Source organism: Temnothorax nylanderi, unplaced genomic scaffold, assembly GCF_030848795.1.
Source record: "Temnothorax nylanderi isolate EJ_2023f unplaced genomic scaffold, tnyl_v1.0 TNYL_tig0039_pilon, whole genome shotgun sequence".
NCBI lineage: Eukaryota > Metazoa > Arthropoda > Insecta > Hymenoptera > Formicidae > Temnothorax > Temnothorax nylanderi.
In genome coordinates, this window is record NW_027249101.1 from 541,348 (window position 1) to 557,516 (window position 16,169).

Genomic DNA, 16,169 nt, shown 5'->3' on the forward strand with positions numbered 1-16,169 from the left:
TAAAATTGTAAATGTTTGAATAGCTGACGCGCTTCCGTTACGATATATTTACCACACAATCGTGGAAATTATTGAGGAGTTTGCCAATGCGTAGTAACAGAATGAATTCAGAAAGAGAATATCAAAAAATTACTATGTGTTATCATTTTATGTTTGTGAGTATTATTATTGTGTGAGTTTTAGATATGTTGTGAAATAATTTAATTAAAAAGGTAAAACAATTGTTATTTTAATATCTGATATGTAAAATATAATTATTATTTATATTATATATTATACAACATATCTTCACGTAAGTATATGAACTAACATAGTTAGAACATTCTAAGTTTATTGAAAAAAAATGTTCTTTATATATTTTACATCAATTATTTTCAATTTAAATAGAGATATACAAGCTAGAATATATGCTGGCAAGCGTAAATCTACTTATTGTACGAAACTTGCACGCATACACGTACGCATTGTATTTGCCCTAATTTTGATTTTATTCGGATTATTTTCACTAATTGAATATTCAATATATTAACTCACAAGTTATAGCCTAAATGGAATAAACTAAACTTTAAAATTAATTCGAAGATACGAAGTTACGAATATACGTTTTTTATTCTCGCGTTCTCTGAACTCTGGTGAGTGTGTGACTTTACTTCTCTTTGTCCTGACTGTTATTTCTGTTTCAATCATATCACAAACTATAATTATTAATCAAGTTTCACTTAAATTTTTTCGTGGAAAGTTTCACTGCTGATTATTCTTTGATTTTGACTGTTAGCACATCGCTGAAGACGACTCAAAACACAACCGAACCGTCCGATGTATTATAATTATGTATCTTATTAGTTATTAAAGGTTGATATAACGTTAACTTACGCACTGTTGACTGTGTCCCAAATCTTTTTACTTGCTACTTGTTAATTTCATTATCGAGTTCTTAATTACTTACCCATTTATTTTAATATAAATATATTATAATTATTTTGCATCGTATTCTGCGCATGCTATCGTGTACTGACCTAACACATTGGAATATCCTTGTTCAGATTTTATTTAGACACATATACATATAAATACATAATTCACGCGTGCAATATATGTATAAATGAATATTGATTTTAATTTTAGACATTGTCATCTCTACTTTGCATAATGTACCTATTCTCGCATTTACGCATTCACAATATGAATAATATCTGCTAAACTTTGATATCTGATGCATATGTAAAATCATTTTTCATTGTCAAGCGATGTCAAGTAAACGGAAAAAACAACTAACTACGTCAATGCATAAATGTCAAGGTGCTATGTATACCAAGTTTGTCTGGAACTTTTCGTCAAGCTTTTGAGTAAAATATCTCTGAAACTTAACCAGCTTTCTGATAATTTAAGGGCATTTTTCTGACATAATCGATATAAGCTGTCGATTGCGAGTTGTTTAACCAGTCCGAATAAAATCGGTGCAGTCAATTCCGAGATTTTGATTACGTAAAAAGTGATATTTTTTGCGTTCTAGTTTCAATTTTAGTCATATCAACACATTCAGTGATTTTGTCCCTCAAAAGGTTTTTAGAATGTGTACGGGTGCTTCCGCAACATACACATCAGTATGACGGGTTGCCCATTCGAGCAGGCGCGCATGGTCGTTCACAATTGCGTTGACTTCGGTGCATCACCTATAATCACTCGCATATCTTTTTTACAATAAAATGAACTTTGTAGCGCCCGAAGTTGCAATACAATTGTGACGGATTTCCGTAGCAGTAACGTTAAAACAGAAGTCGAGATGACAATACAGGTTATGAAATAAATTTTATTAAGAAAACGAAAGACATCTTTTCTCTTACGAAAAAAGCTCGTACCACAGTCCATCATAATCATTATATATTATAATTTTATTACTTAAATTATTTTTTGCACACAATGTTTATGCACAGGACAAAACTCAGCAATTAGCATATGTGTGCAAATTTAAATTATAAGTTGGCTAATAAATTTCATTCAATGTAAGTTTAAATAATGGCATAAATCACCATTAACAAATCTTACAATATTTATTTTGTTACATTAATAAATAATTTATCATTAAATTGATAATTAATTTAATATATCAATACTAATAAGCATTATATAATTCTTTATATAAATGATGCTGCTGCATCTTAAAAATCTTAATCTTAATCTCATAAACAAGAGGTTTATTAGTATAAAATACACATTTTAAATATGATGCTAATGAATAGTTTATATAAGGCAAATTATCATAATATTTAATGCATACTTTTCAGTAATAAATTCCTTGTAGATTTATATGAGATTCAGTAGCATTATTTACATAAAGATGCTTATTAGCATCAGTATATTGAATTAATTATTAATGTTAATGATGAAATATTAGTATTCTGAAAAAAATGTTGTTAGACATAAGATCCGCTGATAATCGTTTTCCCAGCTTTCTTCGTAAGAGAAAAAAATAAGGCATCCCTCGTTTGTCACGTTTACTTTATAAAATGTATTTTCATACCTTGTCACTTTGGCTTCTGTTTTAACCGATCAATGTTGAAGTCTATTAAAATTGAATGTTTTGCATAATTTAAGTGAATGTCTCGTATTTTGATGGAAATTTGTCGAAAGCGCAGAGATTATTAAACAAATCATCAGTAATCAGTAATATAAATATTAAGATTCGAAGTGTAGGCTTCTTATGGAATAACCAAGTATAGATAGCGGGCTAAATAAAAGCCAGGCGCGGTTGGTGGTGCGCGAATATTATAATAATTAATTTTAACATATAATTTTTCCAACAAAAATTTGTTTAAATATAGCCAGTTATACAGCTTCTGAAAGTTAAATTAATCGGGGCAAGGGAAGGAATTTTACTACTCCAATGAATTTGTGTTGGAAAAATTATGTGCTAAAATTAATTATTATAATATTCGCGCACCACCAACCGCGCCTTGCTTTTATTTAGCCCGCTATCTATACTTGATAAATATATTAAGTATGATAAGATAACTCGATAACTTTATTAATATTAAAAAAATTTCGATATTATTAATATTAGAGATAGTCAATAACTTTATTAGTATTTATATAATAACTTTATTGATATAACATTAATATAATTATCATATTTGTATTTTATCTTTACAAAAGATTATAGAAGGTGTTCAAAATAACCTCCATTTTCTTCCGCACATAACGCGATTCTCCGCATTATGCTTTCTCGCACTTTCGATAACATTACGGGTGTAATTTCTTGACAGGCTGCTTCTATTTTTTGTATAAACTCGTTTCTACAAGGTGGCAATGTCTCATAAACCTGATCTCGTATGTAACCCCATACAAAAAAATCCATAAGTGTTAGTGGTCAGGTACTGTGGAAAGTGCATTCATCTGAGAGAACAATTGATGCTGTAAGAGAGGCAATTATTGCTAATCCGCATACGAGCACAAGAATTATTGCACATGACCTACAGGTGTGCCATACTAGAGTCCACAGAATTATTAAGCATAATCTTGGATGTCATCCATTTAAGAGGCATACAACTCAAAGATTATTTCCTCAAGATTTGCGTCGCCGAGAAGCTTTTTGTGATTGGCTCTCAGAACAAGTAAGAGCAAAATATATTACCAATTGGTGGCTATCGGTTCTTACCACAATTGAGAATAAACAACAATTTTTTTTATAAAATAGTTTAAAAATCAAATTTTTATTTTTGTCAGCTTTGAGAATCATTAAAGAATTGTAATATTAAAGATATCGATTTATCGTAGGACAATAGCCACAAGTTTATAATTTAACAATTTTCTTGCCATTTTGATTTCAAATATATACAAAATCGTAGCAATCAAATTTGTACCTTTGTATCAGGTTGACGTAAACAACATCGCTAATGATCATTTCTCGAGGAGAATTCTCTGGACAGATGAATGCACTTTCCGCAGTGATGGGCGCATAAACAGACATAATGAACATCGTTATGCGGAGGAAAATCCTCATTGCCGAAAAGAAACACACATCCAGGGCCAATTCCATATTAATGTCTGGATGGGAATTTTAGATAATCAAGTTATCGGGCCGTATTTCTTTCCGAAAAATATTAACGTCACAGCAGAAGTTTATTCCGCTTTCCTGGAGAAAACACTACCTAATTTATTAGAAGATGTTCCATTGGTTGTATTACAAAATATTATCTTTCAACAAGATGGCCATCCTGCTCATACATCCCTTCTCGCTCGTAATATACTAAATCAAAGATTTCCTAACAGATGGATAGGCATCCATAGCACTCTGCATGAATGGCCCCCACGCTCTCCTGACCTAACACCTATGGATTTTTTTGTATGGGGTTACATACTAGATCAGGTTTATGAGACATTGCCACCTTGTAGAAACGAGTTTATACAAAAAATAGAAGCAGCCTGTCAAGAAATTACACCCGTAATGTTATCGAAAGTGCGAGAAAGCATAATGCGGAGAATCGCGTTATGTGCGGAAGAAAATGGAAGTTATTTTGAACACCTTCTATAATCTTCTGTAAAGATAAAATACAAATATGATGATTATATTAATGTTATATCAATAAAGTTATTATATAAATACTAATAAAGTTATTGACTATCTCTAATATTAATAATATCGAAATTTTTTTAATATTAATAAAGTTATCGAGTTATCTTATCATACTTAATATATTTATCAAGTATAGATAGCGGGCTAAATAAAAGCAAGGCGCGGTTGGTGGTGCGCGAATATTATAATAATTAATTTTAGCACATAATTTTTCCAACACAAATTCATTGGAGTAGTAAAATTCCTTCCCTCGCCCCGATTAATTTAACTTTCAGAAGCTGTATAACTGGCTATATTTAAACAAATTTTTGTTGGAAAAATTATATGTTAAAATTAATTATTATAATATTCGCGCACCACCAACCGCGCCTGGCTTTTATTTAGCCCGCTATCTATACTTGGTTATTCCATAAGAAGCCTACACTTCGAATCTTAATATTTATATTACTGATTACTGATAATTTGTTTAATAATCTCTGCGCTTTCGACAAATTTCCATCAAAATACGAGACATTCACTTAAATTATGCAAAACATTCAATTTTAATAGACTTCAACATTGATCGGTTAAAACAGAAGCCAAAGTGACAAGGTATGAAAATACATTTTATAAAGTAAACGTGACAAACGAGGGATGCCTTATTTTTTTCTCTTACGAAGAAAGCTGGGAAAACGATTATCAGCGGATCTTATGTCTAACAACATTTATTTCAGAATATTAATATTTCATCATTAACATTAATAATTAATTCAATATACTGATGCTAATAAGCATCTTTATGTAAATAATGCTACTGAATCTCATAAATCTACAAGGAATTTATTACTGAAAAGTATTCATTAAATATTATGATAATTTGCCTTATATAAACTATTCATTAGCATCATATTTAAAATGCGTATTTTATACTAATAAACCTCTTGTTTATGAGATTAAGATTAAGATTTTTAAGATGCAGCAGCATCATTTATATAAAGAATTATATAATGCTTATTAGTATTGATATATTAAATTAATTATCAATTTAATGATAAATTATTTATTAATGTAACAAAATAAATATTGTAAGATTTGTTAATGGTGATTTATGCCATTATTTAAACTTACATTGAATGAAATTTATTAGCCGACTTATAATTTAAATTTGCACACATATGCTAATTGCTGACTTTTGTCCTGTGCATAAACATTGTGTGCAAAAAATAATTTAAGTAATAAAATTATAATATATAATGATTATGATGGACTGTGGTACGAGCTTTTTTCGTAAGAGAAAAGATGTCTTTCGTTTTCTTAATAAAATTTATTTCATAACCTGTATTGTCATCTCGACTTCTGTTTTAACGTTACTGCTACGGAAATCCGTCACAATTGTATTGCAACTTCGGGCGCTACAAAGTTCATTTTATTGTAAAAAAGATATGCGAGTGATTATAGGTGATGCGCCGAAGTCAACGCAATTGTGAACGACCATGCGCGCCTGCTCGAATGGGCAACCCGTCGTACTGATGTGTATGTTGCGGAAGCACCCTGTACATTGCTTTAATTTCTTTGAATTAAGTATCTAAAAGTAACTTTCGAAATTCTTACAACTAATAAATATAACTCCGAAATTATATTGTCGATCTCTTAATTCCTTAAAAAATTATGATGTAGAAATATTTTAGATGCTTTCTCGGAATCGCAATTCTTGGAATTTCAGATAATGCATCCTCTTCGTCGATTATTTCTCTTGATACTTTGTCCATTTACAAGACTTAATTTTTATCATTTAAAATTCCGAATTCTGCGATTCTTAGATTTTAAATAGCGCATAATCTTTCCACAGCAATTTTTGTTCTCCTGATACTTTGTTTATGTTAAAAATTGTTAATTTTAGCGATAATTTGTAAAAATTGAAACCACAACTTGCAATAGTTAATTTACTTCGTTTGCAATAATTATGCTTAACTTGGGGGGAAATTCACAGCCGGCATTGGTGTACAAAATTTTGGCAGTGGACTGAAAAAAGTAAGCAGTGGCCTATAATATTGACGGCATTGTCGTCAGTGGTTGAGGAGTGGTAATAATGACTTGTGGCAGTGGCAGTGCGGGAGGTATTGCATAGCATTGCTAAGGCAGTGTCCGAATTTTATCCGGCATTGGCTCGGCAGTACGGCAGTGGGGACGCCCCCTACTCTTATTCCCGCTTATTCCTGAGTATGCGCATGGCATGTAGTAATGACAAACGGCACCCCGCGCTTGCAAGCAGCGTACAGTCAAAACAATAACGGACTTTTATGTGTATAGTTAGCAAGTTTTCGTGCCTGATAGTGGATTTAAAGTAGTGCGGTTAACAAAATTAATATGGGTAAGTATAATTTGCTCATCTTAATAGTGTAGGTGATAGGTTAAATTCCTAACCCCATAACTAAGGGCGCACGAGCGGTTTGTGCCGCGCGGCAGAGTACTCTCTCTCTCTCCCTCTCCCTCCCTCTCCCTCCCTCTCCCTCCCTCTCTCTCCCTCTCCCTCTCTCTCTCTCTCTCTCTCTCTCTCTCTCTCTCTCTCTCTCTCTCTCTCTCTCTCTCTCTCTCTCTCTCTCTCTCTCTCTCTCTCTCTCTCTCTCTCTCTCTCTCTCTCTCTCTCAGAGACGTCGCGTGAGATAGAGAGAGAAAGAGCACTCTGCCGCGCGGCACAAACCGCTCGTGTGCCAGCGCTCTATCACCGCTAAGCCTCTTCAACTAGTTCGCTATAAAATACGCGAAAAATTATGCGATGTTTTCGAGAAGCATCTTTTTTCAATTTTGATTTTATATTTCAGAGAATGCATGCCCGACAACCAAAACTTTACCATCCGGTGAACCTTCGGAAAAAATCACATTTGAGTCTTTGATTGAAAACAAATTTCCGAACCTTCCAAATAATATATTAATGTTAATAAATTACTGTGGATGGAACTCTTTATCTCAGTTCCAAAACATCACCGATGCAGATATGAACCAAATGGAAAAATTTGCTCAGGAAGAATTATGGCAGCTCCTTTCAAAAGAGGAAACTGAAACTTTTTACGGCATTTTCTTCAAAAAACCTATGCTGTTTAAAATTCTTAACGGGCACAGAAACTTATTGATTAACATAAAAAATGCATGTGTGGAATTGTGTGGTGGAGAACATTTAAAATTAAGTGGGCAAACCTGCCGCTGTAAATGTAGAAGTAAAGACAGAAATGAAACTAACAAACCTTACAAACTAAAACAAGCCTCTTCGCGTCTTCCTAATTTGTCAAATCCAGTACCTCGCTCTCAAGCGAAAAATAATAATGCAGGTATAACTGAGGATGAAACTCATATACTAAACATAAGTCGTAATTATATCAAAGCTTTTTGTAATAAAAAATTAAAGGAACAGGAAGCTGCCCAAATTTTGAACAAAATTAATAAATTGAAAGTTGACGTAATTTTTGAAAATCCTGAAGAAAATCCCCTGTTTGCACACATAACTTGTATTATTTGCGAGCAAAAAATTAAAGTCAGCGTGGCTATTGGAAAGTATGGGCGGAAATGGATTTGTTCAAATTTCAATTCTCATTTTAAAACCCATTTTGAAGGGGAACTAAATGGATCGGATAAATTGAAACAAAAGCCCACACAAAAATCCCTGAAAACTGTCTCAATTCTAGAATTTATAAATGTCAAAAATCCTAAGAAAAATGTTACCAGTGCCGATACAATAGATGTGGATGACGTATCTACAATAAGTGGCCCTCTAACTAGTCAGTCTACTTTGGAAACTAACGCTGATCTGGAGTCCAGCCTCCAAGATCTTGTTACGGAGCGAGAAAATGCTGTCGTTTATCGTTCTGTAGGTGGAAGTCCCTCTATTGCAGAATTCAATAGTGATTCTGACTCCAATTTAAACAGCACTAGAGCGTCAGATTCTAACGACTTAATCACTCAGGATTTTTTTGAGAACGGTAGAACTTTCCATGAGGCGGGGAATTCTGCCGTTTCCTTAAAGCCTCGTAACGTTATTTTTACTGACACTCCTAAAAAATCAAAGTGGCAAGATGAGAAATATTCCCGTCGACAAAGAAACTGTAGAAGACTAGAATGGCTTTCAAAAGATCAAGCAAAAATTACATCTTTCTTTGAAATAGAGGAACATATGCAACAAATACTTGCAGAGAACACTGAAATTGGAAGCACAATTATAAAGTCATGTAAAGATAATTTTAATATGGAAAATATAAATATGAGTAACTTTTTGACAGTCCTTATGACTTCTGCGCAAAATAACAGCAGTTGTTCTTCGAATCACAATAGGTTCACTGATGAGTTGATAAAGTTTTCTTTGTACTTATTCATAATTGAAGGTAAACTTACTTATGAGACTTTAGAAAGCAATTTGAAGAATGTTCTTCCATCTCTTTCAACATTAAAGAGAACTTTAAATGAAAATGTAACTGTGCAAGAGGGCGTTCTTTATATGGCTAATTTAAAAATGTATCTGAATGCAAGGAAACTTCCATTAAAAGTGTTTATTAGCGAAGATCAAACTGCAGTGTTGAAGAGAATTCAGTACGATCCAAAGTCAAACAAACTTGTTGGATTTGTGCTTGACAAAAATGACGAAACCGGCTTTCCTTTAACTGAAAAATTTATTGTGAATTCAGCCTGGGATATACAGGAAGCGTTTCAAACAGGCATTTTATCCAATAATGCTTACGTTTTTATGGCGCAGCCTCTAGAAGAGAAAGTGCCAGCTTTTTGTCTTTGCATATTTGGGAGTGACAATAAATTTACCTACAAAGAAGTAGTGCACAGATGGAATTTCCTGATACAAGAGGCTGCAAAACTTGGAATTGTTGTAGAGGGTTTTTCCTCTGATGGCGATACCCGTTGCTTGAAAGGAATGAAAATATTTAGTAATTTTCCAGATCAAAATGCATCCAATGAGCTTTCTCCATATTTCCAGGTAAGTAACTTATTTTTGTTTATGTATTGACAATTGAATAATACCGTTTTTAATTTTTTAGATGCCTTTTAACACCGATAAGGCGACAGTAATTCAAGACACAGTACATATCCTCACAAAAATGAAGACAAGGCTTTTAAAACCAGGATTAACTATGAAGCTGGGATGTGAAAATATTTCTTCAGAACATTTAGAGGAAATGGTTGACAAATATCATAAAGACACCCATTTATTATGTAAATCGGATTTGAATTGTAAGTACTGATTGGTTAGTTACGATAATATTTCATAGTGTACCAAATACATATTTCTAATCCTACTAATCAATTATTATATTCTACGATGAGGACCTCAATTATCCATAATTGAGATCCTCATTGTAGAATATAATAATTGATTAGTAGGATTTGGCATAGTTGTAGACATTCGTTTTCTGATTACTTTTTATTAAATTATAGCTCAAGATAAAATGAACTTCGATGCCGCAAAAAAAATATCTTCTGATAAAGTGAGAAACACTTTAAAGCAGATACCTGGTAGCAAATGTACTATTCAATACCTGACCCTAATGAATAAAATTGAAGAAGCCTTCCTAAACAAATCATTAACTTGTTCGGATCGCGTTTATAATATGTGGTATACAATATTTTTTTTGAGGGCCTGGAGACATTGGCTCTACATAAATAAGATTGTTCTCAAGAACTTCATAACTTCAAATACGTATACATGTATAGAGCTTAATGGTCATGGACTTATTTTACTACTAATTAAACTAAAGGATAATCCAGAACAGTTTTTACCCTGGTTCTTTTCAAGCCAAACTTGTGAACGAATATTTCGTCAAACAAGGTCAATGACAAGCACTTACTCGACAATTGTAAATTTTTCTATACTAGACCTTTTGCGAAGGCTGTCCAGAATTCAGATGATAAACGAAATCGTCACTGACTTAGGTATGTCTTTTATATACTACAATATAATTCAATTTTATTACTCTATTATTATTATATTATTTTTCCTATTACTTTATAACTCATTTTAGGAGATTCATTTATCTTTCCGAGGGAAAAGTGCTCGTCAAAATTGGGAAATACAGCAGAAAAAGATCGTGGAAAATTAATAACACTTAGTGAAATCAAAGATATTCTTTTCCGCGCTAAAGCTGACGCACTAACTGATTGTCTTGCGTTAGGAATAAATGCTACAGAAGAAGCTTTTTATACGATACATATAAAACCAGACTCTGCTGATTATTTTGATCAGGAAGACAACCGGAGTGAATCTGACAGCGACGAGCATAGTATATCACCAAATGAAAATTCAGGGTATATTTCCGAAACAGACCTCAATGATATTACTGAATCTAAAACTATTTTTCAAAACATGGATCATCTGGATCTGAAAGATTTTAGTCAAACTCCAATTAATAATAAATTAGTTTTAAAAATAAAACTGAAGACTGGCAAAACAATGACGATAAAAAAATCAACCCTTTGCTGGTTTTTTACCGAAAACAAAAGTCGTTTGTCTGCCGACCGGCTAGAGAGAGTAAAGGGAATGGGCTCTCAAAAAACCCTTCCAAAAACAAAACGTTTAAAAAGTCGAAAGAGAATAAAGAAATCTATAAAACCAAAGAATAAAAAAAGTAAATTGGAAGAGAAGCAAGTTGAAGAAAGTGAGACGGAAACTGAAGATGACTACATTTCAGAATTTGAAAGCAACGGCAGTGAACATGTGGCAGAACACAGTAGCTCTGATTCGGAGGCCCCAAAGAAGCAACAAATAGCCATTGTTGAAGAAAAATACTACGCAGTATTCTATGATGATCAGTGGTATATAGGAAGAATAATAAAAATCGAAGAGACAACGTGTCAGATAAAATTTTTGTACCGAAATTTGGACAGTTTTAACTGGCCCAAACAAGAAGACGTGCAACAGGTCAAAAAATGTTATATTTTTTATGGACCTATTTCGCTTTTAGGCTTAAGTCCATTCAACCTTAAAAGATACGACTTGTGTGCAATTGAAAAAAAGTACAAGATGTTTAAAAAAGATAAGTAATTAACAAGAATGTAAAGTTTATTTTCATTATTTTTATTATTATTTTTAGTGTTCTATTGTTTATAGTTATAATATGCATAAGGCATCACATAATAATGTGCAGTTACATTTAAATGTAAAGAATGTTTAAAGAAGAATGTTTAAAATTTATTTTGATTATTTTTTTTAGTGTTCTACTGTTCAAAGTTAGGTATACCTATGCATAAGACATCACATAATAATGTGCAATTACATTACAATGTATAGATACAGTTCGTAAATAAAATTTTTTGGAGTTTTTTGTACAATTGTGTAGAATACTTTGAGAAAGCTTTAGGATTCTTGTGTAGGCATTGGCGTATGATAATGGGCAGTACGCGGCAGTGTTCATAATTGCATGGCATTGCCTTGATTTTAATATAGGATTGACGGCATTATAGGCATTGACTAAGCATTGTCGGCAGTGTACGAAAATGTCGGCAGTGTTTTACAACAATGCCAAAAATCAGCATTGGTGTACAAATTTTCGGTTGTGAATTCCCCCCCAGCTTAACTTTAATTGTTACTCTTGATGTAAATAAAATAAGAAAAATAAAATTGAAATATTTTACAGAAGCAATGAAGTATTACTTATTCTACCCTTCTCTTCTTTCCTTTCCTTCCAAAAAATCTTTTGGATCCCATATTAAAAATTCTTTATGTTGATAAACTCAGAAATTGAAAATTCTTGATGTTGATAACTTCAGGAATCGAAAATTCTTTATGTTGATAAACTCAGGAATTGAAAATTCTTTACGTTGATAAATCAAGAATTGAAAATTCTTGATGTTAATAAATCAGAAATTGAAAATTGTTTATGTTGATAAATCAAGAATCGAAAAATTCTTTATATTGATAAACTCAGAAATTAAAAATTTTTTATGTTGATAAATTAAGAATCGAAAAATTCTTTATGTTGATAAACTCTGGAATTGAAAATTCTTTATGTTGATAAATCAAGAATTGAAAATTCTTATCGAGTGTTGTAAATTAAAATTTTGTGCTAAAATTTTTGAATTTTAATTTCAAGGAATTGCAATTTATGCAATTTCTATTTAGTTCGTGGGAATATATGGGAATATAGTAGTGTGGAAGGATATTTAAAAGTCATTTGTCTTGTATCAGTAATGCAATGTGTTTTATTATGTATTTAAAAATTACAAAATATACATTATTAGTAATATATACATAAACATACATACCTATATATAGTACTTATGCCTATTATCTTATGCCTAGAGATTCTCTAGTTCAGGGAGGCTATTACGTATCTTGAAACGAGGTGAAAAGTGAGAGAATTCACTAGAGTATCTACGATTTCATTGGTCAAAATCTAATTTTGTTCACTTTTTGCCTCGCATTTTCACCTCGTTTACAAGTGTTCATTCCCGTATGGTTGTGGATACAGACCCTCGAATTAAAGTCTGGCCATAAGACAGCCAGTTTTGATTGCGCCAGTTTTGTCAAAAACGAGAGAAACAAAAAAAAAGAGATGTGCATTTTTACGATTTGAGAAGGACCTATTCAATAAGTGTTAAATCTAGTTATCTTTATAATAAAATATTAAAAACGCATTCTCATAAAAATATATTATTTATATTTATTATTTTATATTTTGCTAAAAACACAATATTCTAACTGATACAAATCAGTGATTAATAATAAAAATATATAAAAACAACAAAAATATCGTAAAAAAATAATAATTCAACAAAGAATATGATTATAATTTATCAGATTCTGCCATCGAATCCGGCTTTCTCCGATTGCGTGTCCAAATGCGATTGACTGTGCTCGCGCGGATCGCCGGAAATATTAGCGGTGAACGCAACTTTTGGATCTGCAATTTTTCCGTCTGGATATTTCCTGCCAATTGGTGAACACCAGAGGATTGCATTTGCTCGTATAAAAGCATTCGCGAGATTTATCGGCTGTGCGATTTTCGTACAATTTATCAGACGGCGAGAAATTTTCGGTTTTACGTAAACATGCTTTCGCATTTCTAGATACTTTCTCTCTTTTCGTTATCAGATAATTACGAAGCAACACGCCACTGCATTTCGACGAGAGTTCGAGAAATCCTCTCGCGAAAGCTTTATCAAACTCTGCGCATCGCTTTTTCGTGTTATTATTCCCTACGAAGAAATATGAGATTTACATTTATCAATTAAGACTTTTATGTGTTAAAATAAACATTAATTTATTAGTATCTATCAATAATATTATTTATTTAATTATTAAGAATAATTTTTATTTTTATTTATAAAATAAATTAAAGCTATACAAAAATGCTTTACTGTAGCTATATAATAAATATTACTGTGCATTTTTTCTCTAACATTTTCCTCTTTAACGAAACTTTTCTTTAAATCAATATTAGATGATCCACATTTTCTCTCCGCATTATCGCGAAATCTTAATTTTAAGCAAGGATTTCCTACTTCGTCTGTACATTGTGATGCCATTACGTGCTTCGAGACATGCTGTAATAAAAGTTCCTTAGAGAAAGTTGCAACAACCGGTTCCAATTTTAATTATTAACTATGCCGCTAACAAATTTTTAAGATTAAAATACATATATATAAGTATTCAATATATGTCTTAAATAGAAAGTATACATTCTAATTAAATATACATTCTAATTTAAGGAATACATATATTTTAAATAAAATTTGTTTAAAGAAATGACTCAAAGTAAATAAATGTTAAGTTCTATACCAATTTTTCAAGGACTTGATCTTTTCTTTTGCATCTCGATGCTAAGTTGCTTAAAATATCCTTGGTATACGCATTTAATTTTCTTGTAATATTTGACAATTCGTTGTATTCGAGTTTGAGCTGTTTAACGAGATAGTTCTCAACTCCTGAAATCGATATGTCAGGTTCGTCTGTATTTTTGTTTAAAAGGTTGCAAGATATTCCTACATCCTTGACTAAAACGGCATCTTGACAGCCATCTGTTCTATTACTTCTGTAACGAGTCAATCTTCTATTATCAATTCTCTCTTTAGTTACAAACTACTTAATGAAATAAAATAAGAAAAAATAATAATGTGTTAAATAAACCACTCCAAACCGATAAGTATTTGTAAAAAGCAGTCATATTTTCAATTAAAATTTTTTAATTAATTAAAATCAATATACGTTCTATTATTATTTTCACGTTTGTGTTATATTTCTACGTTTGCAGTTGACGAAAAGATCCATACAACAAACCTGTAATAGGAAAATCCGCAATAATCTACTTCGCTTTCGATATTGCTTGGCTTTCGCAAAGGATCATTCTGGAGTATTGCGAATTCATCGCGCGCACAATCCCTCGCGACATCAATCGAATCCGACAGTACCGTTGAAGCATATCGAATAATCGGATTCTTATCTCGCGAAAGGAAAGCGCTCTTGGAATCCTCCGTGTCGGAAATCGCCGAGTATTTTCTCCTCGTCGACATAATACTGATGGGCGCATCGCCCGCTTCCGGGGAGGCGCTAATTGCGCACACCTCGAGAGACAAGTTCTGTTAATTAGTCGATGGAATCACGAGTTACGTGTGATAGACGCGCACATACAGTATATATTTATGCTATACTATATATACAGTATATTTACGTATATTACATATATATGTTTATATTATTATATTTATATATTGCTTCTATCGTGTTAATTATAATTACCTAAGAATTTAGCACGAGAGCAAATGTAGCGTCGCACACACGCCATATAAGGAAGACAATTGCTTATTAACGGACTCATCGATTAAGCGACCGATTAAAGAATTCGTCGATTGTGTATAATTACCGAAATTCGGAACTTTCTACGGCCCATCACCGAGAAGCACAAACAGGTACCATTTTTGTGTCCCTGTCGTGTGTTTTCGAATTCATCCATTACATCGTATTTCAACCGCGATACTACCGATCAATTTTGGAAACCGGATGAAGAAAATGAATATTTGCTTCTTTACACCAAAATGGGTTATATTTACTTCTCGAAAAATTGATGAAAAATGATTCTTGGTTGCGATCTATGGATAACTTCATTGTCGTTTTAAAGATCTGCGCGAAGATCCGTTTTCTGTCACATATAGAGTGTCCTGTATCTTAAAATCTTCTCGCAAACTCTTCTTTATTAAGAAATAAAACTAAATTTAAAACGTGCAAATAAAATAATTTACATTTAATCAAATTGAATATATTAAATCTATAATTAAATCAATAATTAACTTTTATATCAATTTTTTTTAAGTTTGCTGTTCTTCTGCATATTAAAATACTATCTACAAATTAAAGTCTGCATATACCAATGATAAGAAAGTAGTCTCTTGAGCTTAAAAATATTTTTGTAAACAGAAAAATTATATTTGAAACAAGAAAGAAGTTACGTTTGGAATCTCTTTAGGTTTCTAAAAATCATGCTTTGTTAATTTCACGATGAATCCGCCACTGAATTGATTGTAAATATGGGATTCTACGCCACTGGCGGTTTATTTTCTCCGGCCAACAATCGTGGCTTACACGATGACGGTGATGGCGGCGCTACCGGATCGGACATCGTCTTTTAAA

General features: G+C 32.1%; 3 protein-coding genes across 3 annotated transcripts in view; 2 read left to right on the top strand and 1 right to left on the bottom strand.

Annotated features, from left to right (window-relative positions):
- Positions 1 to 103: 103 nt before the first annotated feature.
- The window catches only part of Cad96ca (tyrosine kinase receptor Cad96Ca), a 34,898-nt gene continuing 18,832 nt past the window's right edge, over positions 104 to 16,169 (top strand). The window contains exon 1 of the mRNA XM_071704103.1: positions 104 to 212. The gene's annotated coding sequence lies outside the window, so the exon portion shown is untranslated. The remainder of the gene's footprint in view (positions 213 to 16,169) is intronic.
- LOC139771372 (uncharacterized) lies at positions 6,302 to 12,176 on the top strand. The gene is made up of 5 exons (XM_071704099.1): positions 6,302 to 6,923; positions 7,375 to 9,527; positions 9,589 to 9,781; positions 9,986 to 10,480; positions 10,570 to 12,176. Exons 1-5 carry the CDS (start codon positions 6,920 to 6,922, stop codon positions 11,586 to 11,588), a joined length of 3,864 nt encoding a protein of 1,287 aa, XP_071560200.1. The 5' UTR covers positions 6,302 to 6,919; the 3' UTR covers positions 11,589 to 12,176.
- On the bottom strand, positions 13,353 to 15,495 carry LOC139771464 (uncharacterized). The gene is made up of 5 exons (XM_071704261.1): positions 15,406 to 15,495; positions 14,823 to 15,106; positions 14,325 to 14,577; positions 13,927 to 14,089; positions 13,353 to 13,741 (listed from the first exon to the last, which is right to left on the bottom strand). Exons 1-5 carry the CDS (start codon positions 15,493 to 15,495, stop codon positions 13,422 to 13,424), a joined length of 1,110 nt encoding a protein of 369 aa, XP_071560362.1. The 3' UTR covers positions 13,353 to 13,421.

What these genes read in the sequence shown, in the direction of transcription:
- LOC139771464 (XM_071704261.1), bottom strand. Translation starts at nt 15,495, where the DNA reads ATGGATGAATTCGAAAACACACGACAGGGACACAAAAATGGTACCTGT. An exon ending in GTAGAAAGTTCCGAATTTCG is followed by an intron (nt 15,107 to 15,405) that starts GTAATTATACAC and finishes TTGTCTCTCGAG; the next exon opens with GTGTGCGCAATTAGCGCCTC. An exon ending in TGTTAGAGAAAAAATGCACA is followed by an intron (nt 13,742 to 13,926) that starts GTAATATTTATT and finishes ATTTCTTCGTAG; the next exon opens with GGAATAATAACACGAAAAAG.
- LOC139771372 (XM_071704099.1), top strand. An exon ending in AGCTTTCTCCATATTTCCAG is followed by an intron (nt 9,528 to 9,588) that starts GTAAGTAACTTA and finishes TTAATTTTTTAG; the next exon opens with ATGCCTTTTAACACCGATAA. An exon ending in CGAAATCGTCACTGACTTAG is followed by an intron (nt 10,481 to 10,569) that starts GTATGTCTTTTA and finishes AACTCATTTTAG; the next exon opens with GAGATTCATTTATCTTTCCG.